Source organism: Excalfactoria chinensis, chromosome 1, assembly GCF_039878825.1.
Source record: "Excalfactoria chinensis isolate bCotChi1 chromosome 1, bCotChi1.hap2, whole genome shotgun sequence".
Classification (NCBI taxonomy): domain Eukaryota; kingdom Metazoa; phylum Chordata; class Aves; order Galliformes; family Phasianidae; genus Excalfactoria; species Excalfactoria chinensis.
The window spans coordinates 64,612,223-64,635,093 of record NC_092825.1 but is presented as its reverse complement, the minus strand read 5'-3'; the positions used below and the strand labels follow the sequence as shown (position 1 = coordinate 64,635,093).

General features: G+C 38.8%; 1 protein-coding gene across 1 annotated transcript in view; it reads left to right on the top strand.

Moving 5' to 3' along the window:
- The window catches only part of ITPR2 (inositol 1,4,5-trisphosphate receptor type 2), a 254,839-nt gene that overhangs the window by 158,051 nt on the left and 73,917 nt on the right, over positions 1–22,871 (top strand). The window contains exons 38-40 of the mRNA XM_072331407.1: positions 19,006–19,114; positions 20,809–20,996; positions 22,235–22,418. Of these exons, the coding sequence (XP_072187508.1) occupies positions 19,006–19,114; positions 20,809–20,996; positions 22,235–22,418 (481 nt within the window). The remainder of the gene's footprint in view (positions 1–19,005; positions 19,115–20,808; positions 20,997–22,234; positions 22,419–22,871) is intronic.

Here is a 22,871-nt window from a genome sequence, read left to right as displayed (position 1 = left end):
AAATTGAGTTAAGGATTGAAGCTTCCAAATTATTTTAAAGGGAGTCCAGTACCTCTGTGTGAATGTGATAAAGCTGATGTCTGGGAAGCGTGAGAGCCATAGCAAGTCACTGGAGCTGACAGATTTCAAAGAGCTGTAGCTGGTTGTGTAAGACACTAGCGATGGTTTGATGTAATGCTGTTTCCAGACAGTGTGGGGATTGCGTGTGCCAGTGCTGCATGTTGCCAGACAGAAACCACAGCAATTCACCCTCAGCATAATTACCACCTACAGCAAAGCTAGCAGCTTTTAAATGAGGAGGAGTGGGATTCTTTCTCTAAGAAAACACCGAGTTTGAGTCTTCTTGTATATCAACCTAATCTCTTCATTAGAAAGGCAAGGAACAGCAACAAACCTCAGCCAATGCTGCACAGAATGAAAGATTTTTAAATGCTCTCTTTGATGCTAAACTGTAGCACAGGCAGAAATCCAGAAAATCAGGTGGCGCTTCTTAGAACTCGCACAGCGTTGTGTGATGGATTTAGACGTGCAGCATATTCTGTGTTACAAGCAAAGCTTTAATGTACATTTTTATTACCTTGCTTTCCCTCTCTTTGGATGCTAAGATTATTATTACTATAATTATAACCGTAGTTACTTACAGGCTTTTATTTGAGTGTTTACTTCAAATAGCAAGGAACATTGTTAGAGGGGAAAACGCCAAGTTTAAAATGTAAGTTTTAAATTCCCCATTTATTTTTCCTGCCCACCTGTCTAATTCCTCTCATTACTATATTAGTCGTGGATGCTTTTATGTGGATTTGAGGTTTTTTTGTCCTTCATGGAGTGCAAATGCTCAGAAACAGACAGTCAGGGTTAGATAGGAACAGATCAGGGAACTGCAAGGTTTTTGCTCCTGATCCAGGTCCCCTTGAAGCCAGTGAAAAAGATTTCTCGTGAAATCAGAGCAAAAGGGGGATCATTCTGGCCATACTTTCCTCTCATCCTTGCTTCTGGAGCTGCCTGCTCCATGTTCGCTTTAGCCCAATGACTGGATTCTCCTCTTTTGTGCTAACTGAGCTGCGTAAGAAAGATTACTCGTAACCAACTAGGAAGTTTTCAATGCCTGTCCATGGAAAAACTGGTTTAGGGGTTTCTCAGTCATTGCAACTGCTCCTCGCTGCTACAAAACAAAAGTAGCTGTAGTAGAACGGTGGATGGATGAGGAGAGCTCAGATCAAAACTAAGGATTCTTTTTGCCAGTACCGCTGAATGTGGGGACCGAAGCACCCGTGCTCCCTTCAGATAAGCTAAGTGGACCTGTGGTGCTGTGCTGCTCTCATATCTGTCTGCTTAGTTTGCATATAGGATCAGTTACTTTGGTATTTATGAGATCTGTATTATTCCTTCTTGTAATTATGAATATGCAGAGAGATGGATATTAAAAAAGTGATTTCTGGTGAGGCAGATACACAGTATCAGTCATTTGGATGAAGAGAGTTTAGCTTTGCTCACGAACCTTTTGTGTTTGTACAGTACATGCCACTGAGGCTGAAAGATGATTCTGCCTTAGCAGAACCTTAGGGTGCCTTCAGTGAAAAATGTATTAAAGTACTGAAACTCACTGACTGCCAAATATACTGTACAAAATGTGGAAGGAGTCCACTTTCCCCTGCTAGAGAGGAATGCAAAAAGTGGGAGGAATGCACATTATCTGCTGATGAAACATTCTAGCAGCGTACATCTGTATTTAATCAGATCTTTTGAGCTGAATGTACCTGACGGGTACACCTGTCTGAATATGAAATCAGCTCAAACTTCTCTGTGTTCTTCTTAGCTTGTAACTTGCAACTGCTCCAACACATTGGCTTTTAGCAGCCTGAAGGGTTCAGCTATTTATTAGTTTTGCAATAAATTCATCTGTAATCTTGTTGGAGAAGCATCTTAATTAGTGATGTAAGTAACAACTATGAGAGCTGCATTCAGTCCATGTGAGCTCCTAGATGGGGCATAGTTTATATCAGGCATGTCCAACCCACAGCCTTGCAGGGCTGACTCCACCTCTTGCGCCTGCCGCACACACTCAGTCAAACCGAAACCTGTGTGTATAGCACATGGCATACACATGTTCTGCTTGGTGAGCAGAGCTGGTGTTGAGTTTATTAAGCAATATATGGAAAGCTGATAGCGCCCTGGCGATGGTTGGTAAAAAAGAGGGACTTCCAAAATTAATAGAAGATGATGCAATTGCCAGTGGCAACTCATATTTGGTAAATTATCACTGCATCGTACATCAAGAAAACTCAGGTAAGAAAGCATTAAAAATGACTAATGTGCAAATCATCATCAAAGCTGTGAATTTCATAAAGTCCAAGGGTTTATATCACCACCAGTTGCAGGAAGGAGTTCCTTAAAAGTATGAAGAATGTCTGCTGATTAGGGGAGCATCATTTGCTTTTTTGAAGGAAGGTGGCTAAGTTGGGATAAAAAGATTTTGCGATTTGCAAAATGAAATCAAGTCATCTATGGAATCAAAGGGAAAATTTTGCGCCACAACATGAAGATGAAAAATGCCTCACAGATTTAGCATTTTTGGTAGATTTGACCACTCATTTTAATGAGTTAGACATGCTCCTTCTAGGTGAAAATATACTTATCTGTGTTATGTTTCAAACAGTAACAACATTCAAAATGAAACTTAAATTATGGCAAGTTCAAGTTATGGCAAATAACTTTATTCATTTTGATGTATTGACTAAACACAGCCTTGTGAACAGCCAAAAATACACAGCTTTGCTTTCCGTTTTGATAAGGAGATGTGAGAATATGTCTCAAGAGTGACAAAAAAAAAAAAATCATTGATTTGCAACCCCATTTTTAGTCCACATAAATACACTACCTGTGAATTTTCAAATGGATTGTATAGAGTTGCAATCAGACGTTCAACTCAGTAAGTCTCTTAACTAGACTTATGTAAGGCCTCTCTTACCAGAGAAAGCTCACAGTCACACCTTACTCATGTCAGCACTTTTCAGCAATATGTACATTTGTGAACAGCTATTTTTGAGGATGAATCACAGGAAAAGTAAAATTTCATCAAAAATCTCCAATGAACACCTTAAGAACTCATTAAGAATTGCAACCGCTGCCACTGAGCCAGACTGATGCATTAGTTTCACAAAAACAAGGTCAAATATCCCATTAATGTTATGTTTTTGTTGTTCTCATTTCTTAAGTTCTTAATAAAAAGTAATAAAATCAATTATTACTCATATGAATGAATTACCTTATATATTTCATATGCGACTCAAGGCAGTTCCTCTTCATGCAGTGTGGCCCAGGCAAGCCAAAATGTTGGACACTCATGGTTTATATTATCATAAATCTTCTCAAGATGAATTTTTCATCACCTGAAACATTACACTGGCCTCACATGCACCTGAACTGCTTGTGTCCACAATTTAATGCCAAAAGTAGAAAAATGTTTTTTCACAAGTGAATATTTTCTCTAGGTGTGAGAGGAAACTGATGCATTCACCATCTTGAAATCGGTTGGCTAGTCGATCACTAGGTCAGGTAGTTGGGTGGACATGGGAGACCATCCATTGCAACCATTAAACACAGGAGTAAGATGCAAATGTTCTTTCCTATTGAGGGCGGCTGTCTACCAGCTGAAGTGATATTTAGTCTGAGGGATGGACTTAGAATGGTGAAGTCTTAAATGTCCAGCTGTGAAATCCCCAGCATTTCTATATTCCCAAAGGCAGTCAGTAGGCATGCAACCTGCTGCCCACCAGGCACACTTAGCATCTCCCCAAAAGACCTAGTGATCTGCTTAAGATGTGAGAATCCATTATAACATTTAATGTGAAATAGCTGTCCTTTAATTTACTCAACAAGTGTAAACCTCATAAAACCAAACCATACCATAAACCTCGTGGTAGTTATTTACAGAGTACCATGCTCCCAGAGAAAGCTTTTTCTAATCGATAATTGAGTTGTTCTAACTCCTGCTTGTGCTGTGTAATTTGAGTAAAACTTGAGGTGGGATGACATTATTTGGAAGCAAGTTGCTTACCTGCAGTCCTTTTATTGCCACACTTGCCTGCAGTTCCTTTTTTGTCAGTGTGGCTCAGGACTGTAGCATCTCTCAGGATTAAGGCCACCAGGAGCCAGCAATTTCCTCCCAGTTCTGGTTCTGGCTTTTACGTTATGATATAAAATTTTATTCACATATCAAGAAGAAGATGACAGTGTTGATCTCGGAATTCATTGTTATCTTGCAGTGTTTTTATGAGGCCAGTAGCCTAATGCTGCAAAGTTGTTTGCAGTGTTTAGCTCCTACACCTAAAAGCAGTAAGGTAGCCATGGTAACTGACTGGCCTATACACAGGGCCCCAGCCTGCCTTCGTGGGTGGGTCAGAGCATGCACCTTCCCAGATCCTGCCTCAGTTCAGTGCTCCTGAAACATCTGGTGTTTTTAAAGAGACACTGGTTCAGGCTTCTTTTGTGTTGGTTTTTTTTTTTTTTAATAGAATTTCATATGTAATTAGCAATGTGAGCCTCTTTGTTCTGCTAATGGAAACAATGTATAAAGCTTTTATCACTGTATATGTCTGTTGCCCAGACTTAAAAGTCTTGCACTAAAAATGTTGAAGGCTTCTCTACAAGGAAATTCCATGTTAAAATATCTACTTTACCACTGAAGAATTGTCAAAGCGTAAAGCTCGAAACAGCTCCATTGCATCTTGTTCCTCTGTGAGATACTCAGGGTATCAGCTTCCTTTGGCTTTCCTTGCAGTTGAAGGTTGTCTTTTTCCTTGTTTTCTTCTTGTTGATTTACAAAAATACATGTTCATTGGGAAATCTTTGTAAGATGCATCTTCACTGATGATTTGTTCCTCTTCTAATCTATAATGAATTGTTGCAGATGGCAGAGGTACTTAACTATATATAAGAAAACATGAGCAAAATCCTTGGAAAAACTGTTTCACCTGCAATCTTGAGCTTGTCCCCTCTTTTTTGACACCGTTTTGCTTCATCTTTGTCTGTGCTGTCAGTTCCAATGTCTTTGCTATAATGAATCATCGAGTGTGTTTCTTCTTATTGTTCTGGTTAGTGATTTGAATGTGAAGGTGGAAGAGCAGGTCCAACTAATATCCAGATGCCCTTTTCCAATCTCCTGCAGAGCTTTTGTGAAACAGGGAGATGTGAATACCAGTTACTGAGGGGGAGAAGCTACACACCAAGGGTCACATATGTGGCATTATAACGTTGTTGGTTTAGCCAGCAGGCAGGGAGGAAAAAAGCAAATGCAGAGAGACAAGAAGGAAGAAAAAAAGATGGAAGACAGCAAAGCAGGAGAGACAAAATCCAGACCCTCTCTCAGTCTTGTACATCGTGCCTTTTGCACCACATAAATCTGTCAAGCTTTTGGCTGCATTTTGGCAGCTCTGGGTGCCACAATTTGAATACTAATGCTTCTTCCTACGTATAGTGAATTTTATGTCAGAGAAGAGCATTAGGTATGTAGGCAGAGGCATCTGCATAGGTGACACTTGATCCTTAGCAGCCAAAAAGCCATTTCATCTTCAGGTGGAGTCACAGAGAGTCAGAAAGGCGCTTAATATGTATAGGAAACCAATTTATGCAACAAAGTTGTTGCAAAGTTGTAATTAATCAAAGGAGCTAAATAATGGTGACATTCTGGGCAATGTTATTTAGGGCTAAATGAGGGATCTGGTGTTCATAGGCTGTCATCAGAACTGAGAAGTCTGATGCTGTGAGTGTCTCTGCCATGCAAAGGCATTCCTTAGTGTTTAAGAGGATGAAGTATTTTGGACTTTGTTAGTAAAAGAACAGAAAAATGAGCAGAGAGAGGTAGGAGGACAACTCTGGAGAGTTACCTGGCTGAGCAAATGAAGTCAGGTACCCAGGTCAACACCAGCAGAATGTCTCCCTGAATAGCAAAGCCTGGAGCTTCCCTCTAAGAATCTACCTTTTGTTCAAACACTGAAGTGGTTTTTACCTGCTATCATTTTTATACACGACTGTATTATCTTCCTAAGCAAAGATAAAGACAGATTGACGAAATGCAGACCTTGTACATGTGAGGACTTCATTGATATACTCCAATGCATGGCAATTCTGTGTTGATTTTTTTCCCTGTACAATGTAGAGTTCCAGCTGATATTTTGAGTGACTGTAACGCTCAGCTCTGGGTGTCTCCTTATTGGAGATTTAATAAAAACAATTCTTCTCTTGAATCTAGGTTGCACTGCACTGGTTTTTGGATGTAGTACAGATAGACTTGTTATACTTCATGTTCTCTTTTAAACACATGAGGATTGCCAAAGAGGATCAGACCAGAGGATCAGAGTGCTGTCTCTCTGTGTGGCCATCACCAGATGCTTCAGAAGAAAGTCTAAGAATCCCCACTGTAGGCAGAATTGAAGTTTTCTATTCTTTCTGATGTCTTGGGATAATCCTTAACAGTAAGATCATAAATCTGTGGCCCCTAAAGCATGAGATTTTGTCTTCTTTCCCATAGTTGTTTTTTTAACATTTGCTATTGTAGCTGTTTTTTCCTGTTGTCTGTAGAAATGCACAAATTCTCTTTGAGTCTTGCTGAATTCTTGGCCTCTGTGACTTTCCATGGTAATGAGTTCTACCATCTAATTATGTGTGGGTTAAAATGTGTTCCTGTATCACTTTTTTATTGGCCCTCTCTAGATTACATTAAAGACACCTTGTTGTATAAGAGAGGAAATAGTAGTGTTTACCTTCTGTCTCCTTACCATTCATATTATTCTGTTCTGCTGACTCATCTTTTTCCCAAGGTAAGCGATATCAGTCTTTAGTATGACATGTTTTCCACAACTCTTATGTACTTTTAGCACTCCTCTGATCATGCTGGGAAATTCTTGTGGATGCAGAACTTCAGATAAAACTGTACCACTGACCTTATTTAGAGCAGTAACTTTATCTGTGCTGTTTCCTATTCCATTTGAGCTTTATCAAGGTTTTCAGAGATATGCTAATTAAGTGGAACGGTAATGCTGCATTCAGAATAGGGATTTTTTACTAATAGTTATAATAGACTGAGCTGCAAATTATGTAGCTCCTAGGATTGTTGTGTTTGCACTCACAGGTTGACATGCATGTGTAGATGAATTTCCAGTTATTGCAACTCTGAAGTCCATCTTAGTCTTCATAACACAGTTGAGTCCTACTTTTGGGATGCTGGCATGCTGTTTATCTAAGAGATGTTATTAGTGAGGATATCATCATTCTTGAAACATAGCGGAAAAATTGCAGTCAGTTGTAGGATTTCCAGAGCAGGTTTTCTGCAGGCACACCATCAGTGTGCGCGATCCTTAACAGCTCTAAAGATGCACATGGCTTTGTATTACCATAGTTACATGCTATGCATGCAGGAGCATTCCAGTGATAATATATTTCTCTGTAGAAGCAATAGAAATGTAGGCATTATAATGACAGCAGCTTCATAATAAATGTGTACTAAAATGTATTATGATGAAACAGCCTCTGCACATGTGCAGCAATCTAATCTCTGTCATAAATAACTCAGCAATTTTAGCAAATATTAAATATAAAGGGGAAATTTAATATTATGAGTGAACAGCTCGCATATTAAATTTTATATAAACATGAATCTGTCTTTTACTAGTGGGAATGTGGTACGCTGAGACGGTCTCTTGAAAATGTGTCTCTGTCTCTCCTTTGTCTCTGACTTGGAACAGCTGATTTAATATCAGGAAAGTTTTGGTCATTTTTTCAACCAATTCTAGAGCTGATTGACTGTGTGGCGGTGGTGGTTTATTTTTTCTGTTCAAACCCGAAGAGAACTTTTTCCCTGGTCTTGTGAAACTTAGCATTTAGAAATGACTGTTGCTCCTAAAATACAGATAGCTAAGAAACTACTGAGGTCTGATCTGACAGCTAATACACCTCTGGAAGTTATTAAAAACAAAATGCTACTCAACAATGTTTCAGTTTCATTCAACAGCTTTGGCTAACAGAAAAGGTTTATGAAACTTCTGCTGCAGTGTTAACGCAAAATCTGAGTCATTTCACAGCACTCTTCAAAGGGCATTATTAGGTTTATTTGTTTGAGCTGATAAAAGCTTAGGCTCCAAAAGTAGAAAGCTAATATCGGCTTCTAATTTAAAAGGGAAGATTGAGAACTGCTTTGAAAATTGAGAGCTTTTCCTAGTAAGAGATGCCTTCAAAATTCAGAATGTGTGTCATTTGGAAGGCAAGTTTTGGTACAGAAACTTCAGACATGTCAAGAAAGACCAACTTCAAGGTCCAGTCACTTCTGTTTTGTGAATTCATAGTCAAAGCCAGGATATATCCTGATTGCCTCTGGATAGGTGCTTACCTTATTAATTACATTAATGGAAATTGAAGTAGGTTGGCATTATATAGTGTCTGAACCAAGATGAACAACTGATTCCTCTTTCTTGGAGAATAAACTTGCAAAATGCTTTTTTCCAGCCTCCCAAGGAACTCAATGTTCAGGTCATCCTAGAGCCCAACTCTTTCTTGATAGAAAAGCAACAGATGTTAATGAAGTTTATTTTAGCTGTGAAATTACCATTTCTCATACTTCTGGATGGGATCCTTTTCTTTTGGGGTGGCCTTACCTTGTAATCCTGGATCATTACTAATGCCTATTTGCTTGTGCTCCTTTGCTGCCAATGGATGTGCTGGTTTGCTGATCTGTTCTGTGAGGAAGAAGATAACCAGGTGCTTTGCAACTACAGCCAAGCGTCAGCAAACTGTATTTGCTGCGTATCAGTAGCAAGAATCGGAGCCCCTCCAAACACACAGAATCAAAACTGCCAAACAAGGTTGTTTAAAATACTTACTTGGTATTTACAACCTCTGGTGGTCAAAATCATCAGTCAGACTCCTAAAGATGATGAAACTACTTTGGTTTGGTTTCTTAATGATCAAAAACCCAGCAGCATATTTTGGGCTTTATTTTAGTTCTTGTTCTTTTGGTCCTCCTGTCTCTGACCACACAGATTTCACATTTTCAAGTACTTTTTCTGGGACCTGGAGCAGTAGAAATTTCATGGTGTGTGGGTAGTTTTGTTTTGTGTGTGGGTTTCTTTTCTTAATGGATGAGAATGGGAATTCTCATAGAAGCATAGGAATCCAGGTGCAGAACTTGAAGTACCAACCATAATGAAAATGATATCACAGTTGAGAGAGTTAACAATTATAGATAATTCCCAATTAAGTTTACTGGAAAATTGTTCAAACTGCTGTAGTTTTGTTTTGTTTTAATTCAGGGTAAACTTTAATTATAGGTATTTCTAAATCATCCATGTCAAATGGATAGTTAGTAATGGCCACGTGCTAGATTTGTAATATTCTCTATCGCAGCTCTGCTTTTCTGTTGGTCTGAAGTGCCTCCTGTTTTCAGAGAGACAGCACAGTCAGTGCAGAAGTTGTGTTTACTCCAGGTGGAAATTGTTCTCCTTTGTATGGAAACGGAGGAAGATGTTTTGTTTTCTTTGCAATGCTGAGCAGTGTAGCAAAGGAAGAATCTGCCTATCACTGCAAATAACATGAGGCCATCTCATAGTGCATCTTGACCCTATCTAAACTATTCTTTTGAGCTGATGTGTGCTCATTTTCCATCAAGATAAGTGCTAAGATGCTGTTTCTTTGTACCACTGATAATGCTGGCTATTTAAATGTTGCTTCTGTCTGGACTGCCCTAAGGATGATTTCCTTTAGCTGCTCCAGTTTTGCTGATTGGGTAGGAGCTGCATAGATCTCCTTTGACCAGCTGTTTTCAGTGACCACAGTCCGTGCCAGACTGTAAGACTGTGAACTCCCTTGGCCCAATTTTGTATGTTGGTCTTTACAGTAGCCAGTTCAGACCGTTTCTTTTGGGTTGTTGAAGACCTGAATTTATGCAGTCTTAGTCTGCAAGTATACTTGGAAGTAGATGTGCATGCTCACACATGCTTCCTTTCCCTCGGGCCCTGTCACTGTCACACAGAGCAGAGCTCAGCGCTGTCCCTCTGCTCCCTGTGAGGAGCTGCAGGCCATCAGATCTCTCCTCAGCTCCTCTGCTCTGCACTGAGCACACCGAGGGGCCTCAGTTGCTCCTCACATGTCTTGCCCTCTGGGCCATTCCCCATCTTAGCAGCCCTCCTTTGGATGCTTTCCAATAGTTCTGCCTCTTACTGTCGAACCAAAACTGTTCACACAACTTGAGATGTGACTGCTCCATCAGTGCAGAGAAGAGCAGGAACTTGTAGAAAGTAATAAATTAATTCTGAGACTTACTTCCTTTTGATATTGTGGTCTTAAAAAAAAACAAACAACCAATAGATATAAAAAGCAGCTCTTGCTAAGTAGCTTAGACTAACGGGGAATACATTTACCTTTTTGAGAGGGTGGTACATATCATGGTTTAATGGCATGTCCATGGTAAAACAAGAAGGTATTATTTGTTATTTATTCAACCCAGAACCTGTGGCAAATCCTCTGAAAGATTTCCTGAGTTTTGCTAATCTGAATTAGAACATAATGTGTTTTAGCAAATCTGTAGGTTCCTTCATACGATGTGACTATTTGGAATGCCTTAGCACAAATTCTGCCTATATTTCTGAAGATTCTTCATCAATCTTAGCTAGTAGAAAAGGATGAAATTGAGAAATCAGTGGAGCTGGTGATGGGTAAAGATGAGTAGGTGAAAACTGAAATCCTGAAGTGCCTCCTGAGCCACTTTGCAAATCCTAAATCAACAGTGAAGAACCTAGCGTATCTAATTCAAAACAGCATAAGCACTGCCTCTGCAATACATCTTTTATCTAGTAAATCAGGTATCTGTAGTGCTTAGGCTTTGAAGTTCAACCTAACAGCAAGACGGTGAAACAAAGCAATGTAATGAAAATACTATTTGGCTACTTTTATTATTTTTCTCTAGCTACCTGTTTCAGATTGCTCTTAAAATGTCAAAGCGTGGTGGTACTCATAAGTATACATCTAGAAATTGTCTATTTTTGTAAATGTTCACATTGGAACACTTAGGGGTAAATTTTCCTTGGAGAGTGTGGGGACTTCCATACAGAAATCTTTTAAACAAATAATAGGATTTTTGTGCACAACTCCTTGTGCATCACTTGGAAGGTTTACCCCCAGCAGCATAAGATTTAAACAGTTGCAGTTGTTGAAAATTATGCTTTTCAGAACTGGTTGTTTTTTTTTTCTACAGTATGTTACTGATGCGACAGTGATACATGCTTCTGAATAATCATGGTCAAAGATTACATTGTTTTCCTTCAGTGGTGGTGAACTTGGGTTATTGTGCATCTCAATGCTCTACCTTGTACAAGACAGAGTTGCAAAGGAAAAATTACATAGATGTAAAAATAAAAATAAAAAAATCAGTCTGTGAGTGTTAACAGCCAAAGATGGAAACCATGTAACTAAGTGAGCAACAGGAAAAGCAAGAGATTTTAACAGTAATTTTTGCCATAACAAAGACCTGTTGTATGTATACAAATGTTATGACTGTAGATGTTCTATATTTGGACAGGAAAAAAAAGAAAAAAGAATGGACCTTTGACTAATATTTTATGGCTCAGAAGGGAAGGGAAGGGAAAAGAAGGGAAGGGAAGGGAAAACAAACTAACTTTTAGTATGATATTTTCCTGAGCTTCTTCAGGGTGGAAAGTTGGACAGTTATCTTGCAAAAACTGTTTTTCTTGCAATGTATCCACTATTCTTTCCCCTATAGATATTGAAAGTAAGCTGGTAATAGCGTTTGTTTTGCGGTATTTTGGGGCTTTAGCTTGAAGCTTTATGTGAAACCTGGGTGTGTAAAGGAAAGAATTAAGAGATGTTAAGAAGTTAGTTACTTTTTTCAACCATTGCCATTTGGTTTTAGAGAGGGGTCATGCTTGCCATTCTTTTTTGTCTATAGCTGTTAATGAGTCTCTGCAGAAGTCACAACCTCAGGTTTATCAGTTAGCATTGGTGATTTAGGCAAGCTGTATTAAGACAAGTGGGATTAATACCAGATTTGTGTAGAATTAAACAATGGCACATTTAAAATGTGAGGCGTCTCTGCCTAATGAGAGACAGCTGAGAGGTGTGGGTGGCCAGTTCTGCTCTCCTAGGAGAACTGTGTCATGAAGTCTGGTACATATTTTGTTGTGGGCTTCTTTTTTTTCTTTTTTTTTTTTCTTTTTAGAATTGTATTAAAACTTTTGCCAGGCAAAGTACATGTCTGCTCCTTCTCCTCAAGCTGCTGGCAAGGCTCCCATTGATTTTAGTGAAAGCAGAGCTGGACAACAGCTGGACCTAACTTCATTTTTATAAGTATTTTTTCATAGGAGTGAATAAATGCCCCGGTGTACTAATAACTTTGCTCTTGGATGTCACATTTTACTGGTCAAAATTTATCAGTGTCAACTATTAGTTGGCTATTGTAACATCTTGCTGTAAAAGATCAAAATTGGGAAAATTCTTGTTCTGTGTAAAAATAAACAAACATCACCCCAAAGCAGACAGCCTCACTCTCTAAGCTCCCTGGAACTTGCTGGCAGCATGAGGACAGCATTCTTCCACTTTGAGGCAGTAGGAGTCAGGGCTCAAAGGATCTGTTCCAAGCTTCTCCTAGTACAACTCTGTGCGCCTGGTAGCTGTGTGCCTCGGTTAATCCATTATGGAGATGAGACAGTAATGCCGATGCCATCTTCCGTTTCGTGATCAGGTTGAGCCATAAATTAATGAGGAACTGTACAACTTTTATACTTGGTAGCTTCACCGGGGACATTTGCACAAAACTCATCCTTCCCCTGCCCTGCTTCACCAAAGGAAATCAAAGAACAAAGTAGTGTAAAAACAGGTGGAAAACAACAACAACAAAAAAATCATCTTCAAACAGACACTCAGATCAAGTGAAACAGAAATTTCATTTACAAATGATAAGAAAAAGCTTGTGGGTGTTTTTTTTCTTAACAGCTTTCATTGAAAGCCAGGCTTTAAACTTCATCTGTATTTACAGTGGGAGAAAGGGGTACGATATCTTCATAGACTGAGATTACTTGCTTTTTGTCACCCGCTTGTTCTCCAAATATAGACCACAAGTTCTTCTAATACTTTATCTTTGGGAACCCATCTAGTGATCATTTAGTAACTGTGAGCAGCTCTGTGCACCTCTTCCTAAAATACTGCAATGGCTACTTGCACTTTTGTGCATAAGTTGCTCTGGCGGTAATGCCTCCTATTTATTTCCATGGGACCTACAACAGATACAAAGTGCACAGTAACACTGTTCTGTAGAGCAAATTCTCAGCTACGTAACACTGTTTTTCAACACAGTCACCAGTTTCAGCTATGCATTTTCACCAGTGGTGAACAAAAACCTGCATAGTGCACTCATAAAAATGTGCACCAGTGGAGATGACACACTGTCACTGTTGCCACTTCTGAATTGCACCACCCACCACTTCACAGTGCTAACATCTGCTGTTTGGTCTCTATAAACACTCAACAAGCATCAATGAATCGCAGTGAGTGCAACTTTCTGCATGGAGGAATTTGGTGTCACACCGCTGCTTCATATGTACTTCTGTGTCGGATGCCATTTTGTCAAACTGTCCCACTGCTGCCATCTGTCACAGGGCAACAAAATACAGCGGCATGTTAGCAGTAAAGTTCAACCACTACTGCTATACCACTGACATCTGCTTTTGCCATCATGAGCCATTATAATAAAATAGAAGGCATTAGTTTTGGAGCAGCCTTCATATATTAGCGGGGGCAAAAAGCAAAATCATAAACCACAAATGAAAAAACTCAACTCCTGCTATCTCTTTCCTAGCTAAGTTTGTCTTCAGCATCTAAGCATTGTGTCTTACATCTTTATCTTGCAGGCTGAAGTCATCCATTATGAGATTTCTCATGCAGATAGTCAGAAACAGAGTTCGTATCTTTCATGTTTAGACTGGTAAGCTCAGTAGATTGAAAACCTTGCATTTCTGATGAGACAGCATGTTTTATTTTCTAATCACTCTCATAGAACTTCTCCAAATCTAATCCAATTTATCAGAATTCTTCTTGAATTGTGGACACCAGCTTTTGATGCAGTATTCCTTCAGAAACATGCCTCTACACATAGATAAGTACGATAGTTTTATGAATCCTACTCTATAGCTCTGGTTATAATTTCCAGAATGGTGTGATTTTTCAAAATGTCATTCCACTGATTGTTCTCCAAGACCTTCAGATCTTCTCTAGAATGAAGGCCTACATTTTATGGTCTTATTTACTGTTATTACGTCTCTAACTCAACGTGGAAGTATCTGGACATACTGAGACACAAATTGTTTGCTTCTTCTCAGTTGAATAAATGATCCTAAGCTGTTATAAATGTTCTGACCTCATCCTGTTTTCTTTGTATGTCTTTTATAAATTATCTTATTCTTCTGTGTTTTTCCATTTGCTTGAAAAAAATATCGGGCAGACAATAGGTATTTCCTGAGGTTCCCTATTAGAAGCCTGTGCGCTCATTTATAATTTCTTGGTCTAAGTTTCAGATGGAATTCTGTCTTAGCTTGTCAGTCATTTAGCAAGTATCATTGTGGGTTATGGCACAGTAGGTTTTCAATCACAATTTTTACCACTTCATCAGACTTTACCAGACTAATATTTTCATCATAAGTGAGACCAGAGAAGATAATCAGAAGCTAGAGAAGGTCTATTTTATTAAATCCCGTATTGAGACAATTATTACGACATGATGCTAATACTATAACTACTGCTGATTTATAGTAGCCTCCTTTAATTTTGCATTAATGGGGCTCAAAGTCATCCCTTACTTATTTTGCCCAGAACTGGTATAAAACTCACAGCTTATATTTTATCAATGTCATCGTATTTACGTTTTTGACTGTGTCATTGCACATTGTTGTTCTCTGGGATTTTGTTTCCATTTCAACCTGCCAAAAACGTATATTAGTAGAGCAGATGTCCCCGTCAGCTCCTCTGTAATATATAGGTGGAAGCTACTGAAATACAACATTCATGCATCCACTTGGATTAGTATGGGGCTATAGCTGCATCATCCACTGTATATGAGAAATATTTGTTGGATACAGCTGCCTTTTCTGTGTTATCACTGATAATTTGAACATTTCTACCTCATTGTTTTGTTGCAAGTGAAAGCCAGAAGAGACAACCAGATCCACCATTTCAAACTTTGGAACATCATCAACTCTAAAATATTCAAATTCCTTATTCAGTGTGCAAAGTTATGTGACACAGTATAAATTATGTTGGTGCTGTTGCACAGGGAGCTCATGCTGAAGCAAGTAGCCATGATAAACCTTCCAAACATTCTTCAGCATTTCTCCACATGGAACATCCTATCCCAGTGTGGAACCAGTGTGCTGCAGTCTCAAAGAAAGAAAAGAGAATATACCATTTTATCAAGGCATTTAAATCAAGTTGAAAGACCAACTGGTATAATGAAATACTGAGAAAATCGTAATTTGTTTGTGTCTACATGTTCCTATTGGAGTAATTCTTCCCTATTGGAAACTTCTGTCTGTCAATCTCAAGCTATTTAAAACTGCAAGAACAATAACCAGTTGTTGCTTTCTTGTGTCCTCAGTCTTTATCCTAGCTTTTGTTAGACACAATGCAGTGGTATTCATGGGTAACAATAAGACTATTATGTTTCATTATGGGTTTTTTTTTTCAGTGCTATACAATGTTCTAGCCATTATAGAAGGATTACAGTCAGCTGACTGATGTTTACATACCATTTCCATACCCTAATAAGAGGTATAAGGGAAAGTTTATTGTAGCCAGCAGGGGAGAGATTTGGATTGGAAGGCTGGGATTTCGGCTGCATGAAGAAACATAGTCAAGGGAAGACAACACTCTACTGCCTAGTGTGCTTTTATTTTTGGCCTCCGCTTCAGCACCATGAGTGTCAGTAATGGTTGCTGCAAACTGCTTATTCATACCACTGCTGCACTCATTTGCTTTTGGGCAATATTAATTTTGTGGCTGTGCTAAGTTGGGAAATCGTTCACAAGGACATCAGTGGCATGACTGTCTTACTTGCCCTGGCAGCAGATTGTCTCGTCCAGATGATGGGACAATTCCTGACTTAGTTTTTTTTTGGCATTCCTGCAAAAACAGATGCAGACACTCCAGCAGGATCAGCACTTCTTTTTCTGGGAGCAGGGTCTTTTCAGCATTCTTTTGTATGATACCTCACACAGACATGCACTGGAGGTGACAGGAATTTCTGATACATTGCATAAGCATGTGTGCATTCCTCAGCTCCAGTATGTGCTGCTGGGCTGCAGAGAGCAGTTTCTTCTCTTTGTAGTGGCTGCTAATTTCACAAGAAACTAAATGACCTGGGGAAGTCACACGGCTTCCCAAGGTCATCACAAAGGGACTGAAGATCCCAAGCTTGCATCATGTGGGGCTGAATCTGAGGGCATGTTTTTGATACAGCTCTTTGGCAAAGGTTGCACTACATTCCTGCTTTTCAAACATGATGCTCTTGACTTTTGGCAATTAGGCTTCTAAGAACTGTGTGTGTCTGAATTCATGAGAGGTTGAGAGAGGGAGGGAAGGAGAGCAAAAATCTTAATAATGAAGACACTGAATGGGGGCAAGAGGTAATGTCTGTGTCTTAGTTTGCATACAGTCAGGGAAAGATTCCTCATTCTATAGCCAGTTGGAGAAGCATACTCACATCACCACTGCTCTTCCTGTTGTCTTTTGAAGGTAATAAGGCAGGAAAAATGATCTGAGATTTACAAGCAGTTCATGTTTTTTACAGACAACAAAACCGAGTGCTAAATTGTTCAGGTTATTAGTCAAATGCTATTTCATGGTCCCCAGTGTTCTTCCTGATAAAATAAAGGCTGTTTTGATTGAACAATAAAACTTGTGACTGTGGGTATTATTTTTAACTATATATAGATGCCTTTTGGTGTTTCTTCCCGTGACTGCACTGTGACTGTGTATGTAATTTACCATGGCACTCTGTTCGTCATCAGCAGACTACACAGATAGCCAGTTAAGGATGTTCCCCCAAGCTTTGTGGTTAATCAAATGGTATGGCAAATACCAGCCTTTCTTATTAAAAGCGTGTCTTGATGCAGCTCTGGGCTGGGTCTTAGTCAGGTGACAGGAAGAAGTTCTTCTCTGTGATCCTATTTGTGTGACAGAGCTCTATGATTCTGTGATATATGTGATTTCAAGAGACTTTATTCTGTTCTTAGTCCATGTTTCTCAATTATTTGGTGGTATGTTTGGCTTCTTCACAAGATGTGGAAATGAGGCTCACTTTCTTCTGGAGCTTGCTTACAACTAGTGGCAGAATGCTGAGCAGGAGGAGCTGGTGCACTTCGCAGTCTTGAAATTTCTTATGAGTTGTATCTTGTCTGTGCATGCAGGATTAATCTCCACTGCAAACAAGGCTGGGATAGAGTCTGCCTCCATGTGTGGTTCAGAGATTGATGGTTCTTGGTCTTTTGTAGTGTAGACCACAGCTGGCTTAAGTCCACCTGGAAAATACACATAATAAATTCCTTGGCACTACAGATGTGTAGGTGATGCGTTTGTTTTTCTTGCAGCCATTGTGTTTATGGATTTTGATATTCTAGTATAGATATTGCAATTTTCTTGGCTAATTGAGTGAACTCTGTAGATTGTGTAGACTATGAAAACATCAGAATACAGGAAGGAGGAAGGAACTTCTGTTTTGCATTGTCAGCCTACATACACAGCTTACTGCATTCTGACCCTTGTTTGAGATGGATAAACCCATTGCTTTTTGTGATACATGAAGCAGTGAAGCCCCGTGCTGGCCTTTGGTTGCTTTCTGAAATATTGCTAAGTTAACAGAGACATATGAGTGTGGATAGTGCCTGAGGTATTTTGGGGTCTTGCTTCCTCTCTTGTTGATGCCTCTGGTGTTTGCAGAGATGTATAGACTGAAAAGCTTATAGCTAGGCTAACATGCAGGTGCTGGTGACGTGTACATTCACCGTAAGTACAGAGAATGCTTCTGGTACACATATTTTTAAGACCTGTTTTTCATTAAAACCAGTAGGCGAGTAAATGCAAAGAATAAATCACGTTGTTTTGCTGCCTAACTGTTGAAATGAATATTTTTTGTCTTTCTATGGTCAACATTGGGAGCCTCACCATACTTATTTCCAAATAAAATCTTGAGTATTTTATATTTATACCTGCAGTCATTGTCACCTGCTGCCTCTATAAAATGAGTGCTGACTGCAGATGTTCCCAGGAGAGTAAAGGCAACAGGAAAATGCCAAGTGGTTGGTACCCCCACTCTTAATTCAGTGCATCTTGTTTTGCAGAACATATGCAAAATGAAAGGGAAGCTCTTCAGAGAGCTGCATGCAAATATTGACTGGGTTTGGTTTTGGAAGTAAAGGAACAAGGAGATACAGAGAATGCTTTTTAAGCTCTTCTATCAAATGTCATCTCTCTGTTTTAATATTTCATGTGATGTGGCTTCTTTCAGATGATCAGTTGGATTATATGAGATCAGAGAAAAGGGGGTGATACTACTCAGATGCAGAAAATGGGAAGAAAATACTGCCATGGCAGGGTAGGGCACACACACAGACTGCAGTGCACTGGCTCTTTGTAGAACATGTTTCAAAATACACATCTTCCAGGTAGTCAGTGGAAATGGTTGAGGCGGAGATATTTGATTTATCATCAGTAAGTTTAAAATAGTAATCTTCAGAGAAAGCTTGTACAACAGTATTTTAGAATTCTTGCCATGAAATGTATTAGATAAGAACATTAGATGCTTGTTTTATGGGCAACTTTTCTATTTGTATGCTTACTGATTATAAAGGAAAGACCTAATAAATTGCGTATCTGTGATAAACAGCTTGCTTTTCAAACAAAGGAAATCGGCCACTACTGAAGTTTTCTTATGGTATTTTTATATTTCTCTTGAAGGGCAACACTTTAAGGAAAATACTCCTGTATCGCTACTTTAAAGGAGAATATGGAAGTGGTATGAATGGGCCTCTGTCAACCAGCTACAGCAAAACTGCACAAGTGGGAGGTAAATCAACACACATCATTTAAGAAAAACAAAACTAGCAGCACCATTTTTTTTTTTTTAAGGCATGTTAAATGTGCTCCAGGGACTTCATTGGTAAATAAATGGAACAAGTTCTGTAATCAGCTAGAAGAGGAGTTGTGTGCACCTGTCTCAGATGGCTGGTGTGCATTTGCCGGCACTAAAAATGCGAATCTCTCCGTGCCCCCAAGTCAGCCCTTCAGTTCAATTCTGATTGGTAACACCATTTGCTAACAAATCCACATCCAGGAATCCAGCAAAGCATGCAGTGTTTGAACAAAGCCACTGCTGTTTCTGGAAACCAAACAACTTTTTAAAATTCCGGATCCTTCTCTAGCACATTAAAAAATAGGATTTAAGGAAAAGCTTTTCACAAATATATCAGTTAAGCAAGGAAATAAATTTCCCAGAGAGGCTGTATAATGTCAGTTCAGAGATACGATTTAGCAGAGGGTTGCTAGAGTTTGGGTACTATGGTTAGGCTGTGGTTGGACTTGATGATCTTTGAGGTCTTTTCCAACCTGGGTAATTCTGTGATTCTATGATTCTTTCAAAACAAGGCTGTGAGGACCCTCTGTAACTACTGTGAGCGGGAGGTTTGAGTGGGTATTCCTTATAACCTCATTTTTATAGGATTCTCTCATAGAAGCCAAGGTAGATTACAATAAAATGCTTTCTAATAAAGCCAATAATAATGTATGTCATAGGAAATATGACAGAATTAAGTGTAGAGATATGTCATAATAAAGCTGGCCATCGCATTATCAGCATATATTAAAGGCATGTCCAGATTTGTGGGCTTTTCCAAAGGTCGTTCAGCCGATCCTCTATGTCTGTTTCAGTGTCGATACTGGAAAAATTCAGAGTCCAAATATCTCGTTCATCAGTTTTCTCCCTAGCAAACAGTGGAATATGGAATCAGGATTTTGTCTTTTGTCTGTGAAAAATGTGTATATAGATGCATGGCTTTGTAAAAAAATCAGAAACATTTTGTCAGTACTGCTTTGATTAAAACAGTGCCATATTTTTTCCTCACATAGTAGGTGCAGCTACATGTGTATAATGTGTGTATAGCTGGAAATATGATAACAAGTAATTATAAAAGATGTCTGATATAATGAGTTAATACAACTTAGTAAAAACCCTTCAAATCACACCTTTAGTTAATTTGTATTAGCTGGTCTCAGTTCATTAAGATCATTGTGATGTTTCTGATCTAGGAATTAGGCTGGCAAAAAACATTTAGCTAGAAGGTCATACCCATAACAAGAGTGGATTTATGAGTATACAATCTTTGTTTAGATTAGACCCGAGAAGAGCAGCTTTAAAAGCTTTGTCAGACCTCTGGCCACGCATATATGTTAGTGTATGCAGTAATGGAATTAAAAACGGGGTTCTGTGGACAAATCAGTTTCACTTTGATCTTTTTTATTGTCTGAATGCTGTTAACAGAACAGTGGTTTGAGTTTTTGTTTTGTTTCTTCTGCTTGGGGACCAGCATTGCACTTTCGCACAAACATCTTGTTTGTTTCAAGAGGAATTCTGCCTCAAACAAAATTTCAAGATTAAATGAATTGCATTGCTACCGGATGCAAAAGGCTGTTTTTACTAATGGATTTGTTTCAGTATACATACATGAAAGAAATATGAACGGTATGTATTTCTCTGACTTGCAGGTGGATTTGTAGGACAAGACTCAGATAAGTCTGGAGTGTCCATGTTTGATATTCAGTGCCTTCTGGATAAAGAAGGTGCATCAGAACTTGTCATAGATGTTATAGTCAGCACCAAAAACGACAGAATTTTCTCAGAAGGCATTTTGCTTGGTATTGCATTGCTTGAAGGTGGAAATGCACAAACACAGGTACTTATTTCATTTACTTATTCGGATACTGCTTTTCAAATGTTCAATACTACTGCATGTAGTCTGGAGTCAAATAAAAAGAACCTTTTTGCAGTGAGTTCTGTAGAAAGGTTATCACTACAGTGTGTCTCCCTAAAAAACAGTTGTAAATATTCCATGTTATTATGCAGTACCTTATACAGTAAAGTCTTCAGTGGAAGGAAACGTTTTTCTGCTGTCCCTTTCAGTGTTGTACAGTTGTTCTGTGCCAGCTGAGCATTATCTCCAGCTATTTCACTCTTCTCCTTGTAAATGTAATGATTACGATGCTTTCAAGTTTATAATTGCAAAATAAATAAATAGATATATCTGTTCCAAAGGAAGTAAATGCTTTAAACTATGGTCTTTTCACAAAGACTAGGGGTATCGTTCTTACCCAGCTTTAGCCAGATAAGACAGTTGTTTGTTCTTACTCTGTGATCAGCAGAGGAGAGAGGCGTAAACCAGTCCCAGCTTTTCCCCATATCTCATCATTGTCTTTGACAGGAACCCGAATAACCAACATATGCTTCATTTCAAGGCTGTAAAAGTTAAATGAGAGGAATCCGGTCCTGTATCTTTATACTGTAAAAAAGATAATGTGACCTGTCACGCTTAGAGAGTGTCTAGAAAGTATTGAAGAAGTGAGGTACTGCTGCAGCTTTCTAAAATGAATTAGTAAGGGCTTGTATAAGGACTTCACTTCTGGGACAGTTTTTAAACTGTTGAAAATGGTACTCAGCCTACTGACAGTAGTGCTAGGGGACTGTATTTGGCAACCTAAAATATTAATTCCAATTCTGGAGTTATAAAGAACCAAGAATGTGTATAGGTTAAGCTGCAACACAAAATATAAATCTGGGAGTTTCCTGTTTCCTGTTGTAGCCACATGATAACAATTACTTTCACTATTACTTGCAGATTGAATACTGTATCTCTAGAATACCTGGAGAAAAATGGGGAGTGTCACAAAATAATTTAACTTAATTGGGTAACTTTGTGACATTTGAAAGATTGCGGGTAGCGCTGCTTACCATTTTATCCCAATTTAAAAACAATGATCAATATTTGTTACCCATCTTCTATATCACTTTGTAAAATAATTGGTTGTGCAGCAGTCATCATTTTTTTTTCTGTGATTATCTTTTTTTTCTGTTTCTGTATGTTTTCTTCCTTAGAAGACTGATCGCTAATGACTATCCTCTTATTTTTCCTTGCAGTTTTCAACTTACCAGCAACTGAAGGAGCAAAAAAAGTCAGAAAAATTCTTTAAAGTCCTGTATGATCGTATGAAAGCTGCTCAGCAAGAGATACGATCAACAGTGACAGTGAACACTATTGATCTGGGGAGCAAAAAGAAAGAAGATGATAGTGACCTTACCATATCTGTACCCAAAAAGAGAGGTAAGGAGGAACTCATGTAATGCACCCATAGTGCATTATGCTCAAGTTGTGTGTATTGCACCACTGATTCTATGCATTGATTAATAAGTTTTAATATTAATCATTGCTGCAGTGCCTTATTTGTCTGTTTTTCTCTAAATTACAGACCATAACTTAAGCGGTTGCGTGGAATTAGCATTGATGAAGTCAGTGAAGCTATGCCAGCGTGCACCAATAGAAGATATAGACCCATGTTTTTAGAGAAGCTGAAATACAGGCTGCTGCTAGTGGGGCTATTTCACATGAGCAAGCACAGGAAAGAATGCCCACCCTGTGGTCCTTCCATTGTTCTCGTCATTTATTGTATATAGAAGAGAAAGAGTAGGGCTTTTTGTTTTAATGTTCTGCTTTGCTCTGGCTTGTGGTTAATTTGGAACATGCTATCCCTGCATGAATGTTGCTTTGATATTCTTT